We start from the raw sequence: 10,353 nt of genomic DNA, 5'->3' as shown, positions 1-10,353 counted from the left end.
GTCCACGGCAACACCTGCATCCATTGCCTTTGTGACCTGATCATAAAAGGCAATCAGGTTGGTCTGACATGACCTGCCCCTAATGAAACCGTGCTGGTTGCCCCTGAGCATCATCCCTGAAGCCGGCCCATCACAGATGTGCTCCTTGAGGATCTTCTCAAAGAGTTTCCCAAGGATAGAGGTAAGACTGACGGGCCTATTGTTGCCCGGGTCCTCTCGCTTCCCTTTTTTGAAAATGGGGACCACGTTAGCTATCTTCCAGTCATCTGGCACCTGGCCCGCGCACCACGAGCGCTCGTAAAGCCGTGCCAAGGGCCCTGTAATAACCCCAGCTAGCTCCCTCAACACCCTGGGGTGGAGAGCATCTGGACCCGCTGACTTGAACATGTCCAGCCCCTCCAGAAGCTCTCTAACCCAGTCCTCCCCGACCTGAGGTCTGGAGGTGTTCCCCTCGAGTCCATCTGGCATCACAGCAGGGAAGTCCCAGTCTCTGCACAAGAAAACGGAGGTGAAGAATTGGTTAAAGAGTTCCGCTTTGGCAAATCACCATTTCCTTCGCTGCATATCATTGCTCCACCTTTGTTGTTGTTTTGCCTATTATAATTAGTGGTTAGCATAATATTTTGCATGCATATAGACTTTGTTCCACTGCTGCACAGGCACTCTCCTGGGTGGGGGTCACCCATAGGTTATCCTGTGGTCCAGAGTTCCTTTTTGTGTATTATTCCCTAATAAAATAGGGAATCTTTAACCTCCAGGATATCTATCTTACCTGTCTGTACCTGTCTTGAGCTAGTTCAGTTGGCTTTTACAATGTTTGGACACTTAGTCTTGTGACTCCGGCTATAATCTTGCATTGCTAACTCAGCATTTGTTATTAGTTATTTGTATCCCCTTCCCTACAATTTTGATCCTCAACTTCCTCCATAACACAGGACAAAAGAAAGTTCACCCAATAATTTCTGCTTTAAGTTTTTATTGTCTAAATCCCCAAGGAAGTACTCTGCCTATAAAACATGTCCTAGTCTTCTTTGTAATTAGGCTTTTACCAGTATACCTGCACACCACCTATGCTAATTTTCAGCTCAGTTGAGTACAGTCTTTTGAGTATAGATTGAGAAGGCAAGGTATAAAAATACCACGTTCACAATATTTAATTAGAGTATTGTATTATCCAGCAGCCCTAGTCACAGCCAGAACCCCATAGCACTACATGGAACAAATACTACATGACAGGTGAATTTTATCTTACAATACATTTTGCTGCTAATGGTTGTTTGGTATATAGCCTTTAAAAGAGTATCTTTCAGGATGGTTTAAGTCATTATTTTAAACTTAACTATGCCAAGGAAAAATGCCAATAAAGATTGTTATTGAAGACCAGCTGTAATACTTTTGAGCATTCCAGAAATAAATCCAGTGAATGTCAAAAATAAAACATTACATGAATCAGAACATTTGGGTAGAGATGGGATAAACAGCTGCAAACATGCCTGAACATCTGCCTTTTAAGGATTAGTTTGCTTACTACCAAAGAAGGATTGGCAACTCTATTTCTGGAAAGCAATGATTTTCATTGGCTACTTAAAATGATCTACAGTGTTTTCCCTTTGAAGTGGTTATCCCAAGGTATATATCCACTATTTAATTCTTCCAATTAAAGATGGCAGTCAAAGGCTTCTATTCCAGTCAGGCCTATTTCACTAGAGTTTTGTGAATCTGATCACAAATTCTAATAGATAAATTAACTGTCTTGGGATGTTCTTACTCTGTTATTACTGGTCTCATTACAGCTAATAAGGGGTACTTGGATAAGGAAGAGACGAGCTGAATGTTGAGATAATGATAGAAATAGCTTTTGATTGGTATGAGTGAATTCAAGTCAGGAGGGCTGCATCCCAGGGTAGTGATGGAGCTGGCACAGGAGATATTGGAGCTCTTGGCAGTAGTCTTTACTAAGTTGTGGGAGACGTGCAAAGTATGAGAGAAGTGGAAAAGAGCCAAACACAGGGCCTCTTTAAAAAGAAAAAAGCCAAAAAGAGGACCTGGACCATGTAAGTTAGACTAACTTCAATGCCGAGGAATTTACTGGAGCGTATCATAAGAAAGTTAATTTGTAAGCACCTGGAGGAGGAAAATCTGATCATAAGAAGTCAGCATAGGTTTGTCGAGAACAAATCGTGACAAACAAATTTGATCTCGTTTTTTGACAAAATTACTAGCTGGAAGGATTAAGGGAATATAGTAGATATAATATATCTGGATTTCAGCTAAGCTTTTGACAAAGTCCCATATGACCTTCTCATAAGTGAACTGGAGAAAAGCAAGCAAGATGAAACTGCTACAAGGTGGATAGACAACAAAATAGCCACCAGAAAAGAACAATTGTAAGTAGATCCATGTCAGAACAGCAGGAGGTTTCACGTGGAGGCATAGTGCTGTTCAATGTATTTATCAACTATTTGGATACTGGAGTTGAGACTTTTCTGAGCAAATTTCTGAGCAAAGTTTATGGAGGGGAAAGGATGATAGAAAGGAGATGCATTGTATGGAGTTGTTTGCTGTCCTCAGATTGCAGAGCAGAGTGGAGGGTGTTTGGTTTATCCTGTTTCTGGGTTTTGCTGGTTTACACGGGACAGGGAAGGAATTTCATACTAGGGCCATATGAAACTTCGGTCCCTGATTCGATTCGGCGGAGATTCGGCCTGATTCAGTGGCTGAATCTCTGAAAACAAATTGAATCAGAGGACCCTTTAATCTCTGAATTAAATCAGAACCCTCCGAATCGATTTGGAGAGATTCAGCAAGATTCGGAGATTTGGACCTAGACACAGCTTTAAATATTTTTTCCACATACCTCTAGGTAGCAGGCGGCCTGTAAATGCTGTCGTGGTGGGGTGGTTGGAGTGTCCCACAGAAGCATGGGGGGCTCCCCAGCATGCTCGGCAGCAGACCTGGAAGTAGACCAGAAGCACTTCCTGTCCACTTCTGAGTCTGCCGGGGAAAGCATGGGGGGTCCCCCTCACACCCCCTCCTCCAGCTCAGCGACTGGTGCCTCCTGGGTTTGGGGGGGCACCCAGGGTCCCCCTGCAAACGATCGCCGAGCCGGGGGGGGGCTCCCCGGCTGACCTGGAAGTGGACCGGAAGTGCTTCTGGTCCACTTCCAGGTCTGTTGTCAAGCACGTTGGGAAGCCCCATGCACTTCTGTGGGACACTCCCTCCTGTGGGACGTTCCATCTGCCCCAGCATCGCAGCATTCATGAGCCGCTCCTGCTGCCTCAAGGTATGTAGAAAAAACATTTAAAGCTGCGTCTATGGCCAAATCGCTAATTCTCCGAATCAGCATCAAATCTTCAGATTTGGATTCAGCCACATCGAATCAGGGATGGTGATCTGAATCAACGAATTGAATCACTGTCCTTGATTTGGGCTGAATGAGAATTGAATAGGGCCCGTTTCACACATCCCTAATTTCTACCACCACCTCCCCTTCTGTTGCTACAAGTGTCAGGAGTCTTTTTCAGCTTCCTTAGAAGCGTTGGGTGTTGGCTGCAGCCAAGGTGGGGGACTGACGGACGTGTGCCAGAGTTTCCTGGTTAGTTTCTGTTCTTGCCCTTCTGCTCAGGATCACACCGAACACCACAGTTGGGGTCAAGAAAGACTTTAACCCATGGTTACATTGGTACAGACTATGGGACATTTTTGCCTTTTTCTGTAGCTGGTGGGGGACATAGTATTCTTCCTTGAATCCTTTGAGTGTATTTACCAATCGTGCAGTGGCAGGACATTAAAGAGTGCCCTCATCCCCCTGCTTTATCTGTGGCAGGTTAGGATGTTCTAGGTGACCTTGGGCTAAGTGCTTTTGCACTTGTGTGACAGGGTTGTTTATCTAGTTTTAGGAATAGGTTAGATAAGCATAAGCACTTGTGTGGGATGGTTTGGATAGCGATGTATCTGTCTTGAGCAGGTTGTTGGACCAGATGATCTCCTGAGGTCCTTCCAGCCCTGCTTTTCTGTGAACTAACTTAAATTAAGAAATATCAATGAACTCTTTGAGTATTTGAATGGAAGAATCAAGTTCCCTGACTTGGTTTTCTCTCCCTGTTTTAGGAAAACAGTTTAAATGTACAGTGTGTGACTACACTGCAGCCCAAAAGCCGCAGCTCCTACGTCACATGGAACAACATGTATCCTTCAAGGTAAGAAATCAGATAAGCCGTGGTTAGTTCTTTTGTAGGAATGGAGGTGTCTTCAAACTTCACAGGAGGGTTTTAGGAGAAAGTAACATGATTTTTCATGATAAATCCATGATGTTATATGTTTTTAATGTTGACACTCCATCAGCAAGAGTTATTGTATAAAGAATGGAGTTGAAAATGCTTCATGTTTTCAAAGAAGCAAAGTTCCGTGCATTGTTTGCTGTCTCCCTTAAGCCTTTTTCAAGGTGGCCACTGCATATATATAAAAGATAAGTTAATTTAATTCAAAAGAAATAGGAGACTATGAATCCTGTCTAAAAAGTATTTTGGGATAAGTTTTAAAGCTCATTAAAATTCCAATGAGGTTCTTAGATTTTATTTTAATAAAACTTAATATTATAGTCTAAGTTTTACCTTGGCTCTCAGTGTAGTAAAATTTTATGCCATGAATACAGAGATTTCTATAATTGAGGAACAAAAATGACATATCTTTTCATTTTCAGCAAAAAATAATATTTAATCTTTGAAAAAATGCTCAGCATAATTTAACAGTTTATCCTGATAAAGGGTAAACTTTTTAGCCATTCTACAAAGAAGTTTTATCATTATTTGTATGCATTGCCTGTCCTTACCTGGAAATTCATTATTTTATCAATAATAGCCAACATTGTGTTGACTGTTTCTAAAACAGAGATTAAGACAATCCTCAGATCAGAGTTTGTTTTATTTTTGATGTTGGTCTTACTGAAATTTTAAAGTAAGACATCTAGAGTGTTGTAATATTTAGATAATTATATATTTTTTCTTAATCAGATCATTTTTATTCCTTTTGCATCTTATCTGTATTTCAAGTATTTATTATGCTGGATAGAAATGTAGTGCTTTGATTTTTGACGGCTGCTCCTATGAGCTTACGTTTTATAGTTGTCACACAGCAGGACTGTTATAAGTTTGAGAAGTTGGTTGCTTTTTATAGAATAGAGACCTCTCTTAATCTGCTATATAATAATTATGCTATTTGTAATAGATGCCTTTTTGTTTGCAAATACTTCTTTCAAAGGTCTGGAAGAAAATTTGAAGGGAGATTTGTATTCATTATTTAGAAAAACATATTTTGGGACAAAAATACTTAAAATGCAACCCTTGTGGTATACAATCCTGGTAGACCTCTGGATAGAATTTGAATTCTTGTGGCCCTTTGTCTCCTTTCATGCCTCCTGTCAGTCTGAAATAGGAGTAGCCAATGAATTATTAAGAGAACTTCAAGAAATCTCAACTGGCTCTGTGAAGAGGGTTTGTTAGAGTTTTTTACTGAACTTGTGGTCAGTGAATGCATCCACTTCTGTTGGGACCATTGTTTGTGTATGTGTAAAATGCAAGTGAGGATGTTGCAAGCACGTGGTATGTCTGTACGGCTCCTGGCACATGTTCACTAAAGGCGCCAGGGGATCTGATCCCCAATCCCAACAATAGTGCCTCCTGCCATGCCACATGTGACACAATTTGGGGATCAGGGATCAGGTCCTAGTCACGCCCTCTCTACTTGCTGGTGCAGGAGGAACCTGGGAGCCTGATCCTGGGCTCCTCCTGCACTACCACGTTGAAAGCTGGGTGCTGGCAAGACCCATGGCTGTGCCAGTACTGGGTCTGATAATCAGCTGACTGTCAGTACCAGCCCTGGAGCAGCCCTGGACATGCCATGTATTCCATGTAAGGATCCATGCAAACCAACCATAAAAATGTTGTACATTTTATGTGGAACATTTTTCTTGCAGGTTTGCCACTTTATGGTGCCTTAAATTGGATGTTTGTGTTAGAACCCTGGCCATTTATGCTGCAGTTAACATCTCAATCACGGCATAAATGTAGCGCACAGAAGGACCCTAATTCTCATCTGTCTGATTTCTAAATCACCAGGCCTTTTTGAGATAGTAGTTGAGCCAGGAGATGGTGGTGAATTTCAAATGGTTGTCGGTATTCTTGGCCTTAGAAAATATGCAGAGTGCAAGAATTGGGGTGATGGAGTTTATTCTCCATTAGTGAGTTAATTTTGTTTGCTTTATCCTGATGCCCAATGAGTGGTAACTATAATTCAGCCAAGTAAGTAGCAGGCAGTAATTGCTTCTGCCCAGTTCATTTTAAACCACCTTTTTATGGTGGGAGGGGGAGAGGAAAATCAAAGTTACTCTTACTCAACCCAGCATGGCTCTCTGACATGGACAGAAGGGAGTAATTAGGTATTTTTCTTCCTTTCATTTTTTTAAATACTAATCAGTGGGCGCATCTACATGTTCATTAATGCACAATGGTGACTGCACATTTAATTTAGTACATGTATAATTAAGTATTAAATGCGCATTAACCAGAGTTATTGTGCAGTAGCATCAATGAATGCCTTGTTAGTGACGCTACTGCACAGTAGCCTGATAATAGTGCGCAGCAGCATATTAGCACGGTCCGTGCTGTGACGTGCTGCTGTGCAGTGTTATTAGGCTACTGCGCAGTTAACGTCTCATGTAGATGTGCCCGATATGAACTGATCTATGCTAACCTGAAGGATTTCTAGTATATACACCAGCATATCATCTAGACAGCATTCCCTGTACCTTTTTATTTAGTGTTGTGCACTGAGGGGGATGTAGGGGGGAAGGTGGTTTTCTGAAATTTCCACCATGTTTATTTGCTCTGTATTGTAAGAGGCTGGGAGGATGGTCCAGGCCAGGAGAAGAAGAGAGAGAACATGAGGGAACATGCCATTTCATGTCAGATGAGGTTCAGCTAGCCCGATATTCTGTATCTCACATTAGCACAGAGCAGAAAATGAGTAAGAAGAGAGTCAGGAGAGGAACAGGTTAAAATAAAGTTGCAATAATGGTAACAGTGCTGTATTCCTTCAGCTGAGGGTGACCCTGGTGCACTGCTCAAGTGCTGCATTGGAGCAAAGGGTTAAAAATCATTTAAAAGATCCTGTAGGCCCAAGCAGAAACTGCATGTATAAGTGTTGCTTTGTGTTAGATCTTTCCAATGTGCAGTATTACACTGTCAGCTTATCTAATGGGCAGTATTTTGATTTCTCTCCATTTTGGCTTTTTTTTGTCCTGTTTGCAAATTGCTTCCCGCCTTCCTCCCTTCCCCTTCTCTACTCTTTGTTATTCTTAAAGACCAAATATAATTTAAAAATATTTCCCTTGGGAACAGCCGAGGGGTATTTTTAGATGGAAAAAAAAAACATTCCATTATTTAATGTGTATTAGAGAGTATTTATAACATTTCAAAAGAAAAGAAATGCCATTTAGGTAAAACATTGCCTGGCTATTTGTTCATTCCTCCACACTTTGGAAATATTGTACTTGCTAGCAAAATAATGAGAAAATCAATTACTTGAATGTCCTTTCTAAAGAGTTTAAACTCTCATGCCAAACCTTTTAGAGCAGATTGATTTATTGTGATTTAGTGTGCCTTAAGTGCTGGGCCATTTTATGATGGTAGGATACATCCAGACTTCAAATAGGTAAATGAAGTATTTATTTTCCTGTTTTCATCTACTTCTCTGACAAAATAAAACATACAATTAGATGTTGTTTTTAATAAATAAAAAGTGGATCCTTACGTTTGTCACATTTTGTGTTTGGTTGTTTTTCCATCTTTTAAGGGGTATTGGGGGTATCTGCAAGGGGCACTATTTATGTATTGTATAGAGTGTTTCCTTTCTGCAAAGCCGTTATGCTAATCAAATTTATTAGCAGTGGTCTGGGCTTTTTGAAAACTTCAAAAGCTTCTATAAACTTAGGAAACAGTGATACTGTTTCCTAACTCCTCCAGGATTTTCTGGTCCACAAATGTTTATCATATAAAAGTGTTTAGAAAAAGGATTTTTAAGCATTGTTCACTTCATGGGAGTCTTTAAAGAGACGTGGATGACAAAACAGACAGACCAAAAAACAAAACAAAATTTACCATATCAAATACCTGGATGCCTACTGTTGTAACAAGTATTATTTAAGGTTACTATAATAGAAGAGATCAGAGGAAAATATCTTTCTCTCTCTTTTCAGTTTTTCACCTTTGTGCATTCAGTCCTCTTTGTTTGGCAGGTAGTCAGTCAGGCGCCAGTGTAGCGATCTATGTGGTGCTGGGGTTTGCCTAAATCTGGCCATTTGCAGTGCTGTTGTTGATTATTTCTGCTGCATGTGTGTGTCTTTCACACAGGAAGCAAAGAGCAGAAAGTCTTTTAAATAACAAGAAAATCCAATTATAACACCTAAGCAATTGGACAAATGCAAAGCTGAAAATGTGATGCCTTAAAGCATCTTTAACTCATTTTTTGATGTATTGAATTTCAAGTTGACAGCAGTTTTTAAGTAGTCAATGTGTATGTGTCATGATTGTCTCAAAGGAGTTTTCTAAGCTTGTTAAAATCTCTTATAAAGAAGTCAAATCTACAAATTGATTAGAATTATTCTTCCATAGTTTACATGTCTGCTTTCAAAAAGGAAACAGTGCAGCCTGGTGAAGAGTCAAGCTTGCAGATATTTCTGATACCATTTCTTGCAGATCAAGATTTCTACATCATTCGTCATAGGTAGCAGCCAGTTATACTACAGCCATCTGTCTCTTTCTGGTCTTTCCTACGTTAAGAGAATCAAAACATTCTCAACTAATTCAGACCTGTGAGAATTTGCAGTACTGGGGGGCTGTTAGCATAAAGAGATTGCTTGTGGTACAACAGTATCACGTAACCTTTTTCAGAGAGAATTGAATCACCTTGGCTTTTTGCAAACGCCTGCAGCAGCTTTGCTACAGTAGGGCTCCTAATGTTGCCAACACTCATGGAGATGAAAAGTAATAAGCAAAGAAGGAAATGTGGGGAAATTTTCCTACAAAAGATGGGACTTCCCTAGATGTGCCTTTGTTTTTTGCATGCCCCTTTCTCAAATTACCTAGCTTTTCATACCCCCTATTGAAATGAATACTGCAATCCTGCTATTATAACTAATATAATTATTATAACTATAGACAAGTTTCAGAAGATGACATCACATACTATTCAAACCATCGGTTATCATTAGAGAAGTTGGGAGTAATTGCACCAAATTTAAGGAGTTGATTGTTTACTCTGAAAAGTTAATTGGAATAATTAGCTAACATAGCAGAAACTTAATTGAAATCAGAAGGCTGGCTATTTTTTAATTCCCAAGACAAACACTGGTGGAAGTTCTGTTCTTTGTGTGTCACTAAAGTTTGAGACTAAGGAGACGTCATCCAATGCCAAGTAAGGATGTTTTTGCATGTTGTTGCTGTTGCATGTGTTATCATACTGCCCCATTCCTGCTTCAGATAATTTACCATTTAGGTACAAGACAACAGATGGAGACACACAGAGGGGGATTTAGTAGTTACACAAGGAAATAGTATGTTCTCCTGTGCTGTCTTCCTGGCTCAGCAGCTCTTGGATTCTTTTCTGCACAGGCAGGCAGAACAGCCTGTAGCCAGGTATTTAAGATATTCTCCTGGGAGGTAGAAGATAGGAATTTGAAATTCCCCAGGCATTGGAACTGGGTATCCTACATCCTGGCCAGAGACTTTAACCATTTGGCTTCAATAAACAGAGATGGAGGCACCACAACCACTTCCTCCTCTTCCTGCAGCTGTGACTTGAGAGTCTTGCTCCACCCGTGATGGGAAGGGTATAAGTGCCTACCTCCAGCAAGTGTTCTCGGCTGTGGATCCTGAGTGAATTGTCAGTCCTTCCCTGCAGCCTTTGGCAAGGACCAGATTTCAAGCATCACCACAACCTTAGGAAGCCCTTGAAGGCAATATAGACATCAAGGCTTCTTACAAACATTAAAAAAACAAAACAAAACTGCCTTTTACCAAAAGAACCAGCTCATTACTTTGACCCAGCTCTGCAGTATCTGCATAGACAGGCTCTTCAGCAGGTCTTTTTGGCACTTTTCTCTAAAGCTGATTCAGTCTGCTATTGGATAAAGTGCCAAAAAAGCCCCACTAAAAGTCCTGATCTATACGAACATTGGGCAAGCCGGGTTCAAGTAGTATGATGCCTCCTCTGGGCATATGCTGGACTCAGCACAGGAGTGCGCTGAGTTTAAAGTAAAGCATCCTTTTTTGTTGTTTTTTTTGGGGGAGGTTAACA

General features: G+C 40.7%; 1 protein-coding gene across 2 annotated transcripts in view; it reads left to right on the top strand.

Annotated features, from left to right (window-relative positions):
• ZFAT (zinc finger and AT-hook domain containing) overlaps positions 1 to 10,353 on the top strand; it is a 206,797-nt gene that overhangs the window by 149,071 nt on the left and 47,373 nt on the right. For both annotated transcript variants that reach the window (XM_019528196.1, XM_019528195.1), the window contains exon 11: positions 4,111 to 4,199. In XM_019528196.1, coding sequence (XP_019383741.1) covers positions 4,111 to 4,199 — 89 coding nt within the window. The remainder of the gene's footprint in view (positions 1 to 4,110; positions 4,200 to 10,353) is intronic.

The sequence above is a fragment of the Gavialis gangeticus genome, unplaced genomic scaffold (assembly GCF_001723915.1).
Source record: "Gavialis gangeticus isolate Ggan-Ray unplaced genomic scaffold, GavGan_comp1, whole genome shotgun sequence".
In the NCBI taxonomy this organism is placed as follows: domain Eukaryota; kingdom Metazoa; phylum Chordata; order Crocodylia; family Gavialidae; genus Gavialis; species Gavialis gangeticus.
This window is presented reverse-complemented; position numbering and strand designations above follow the sequence as displayed.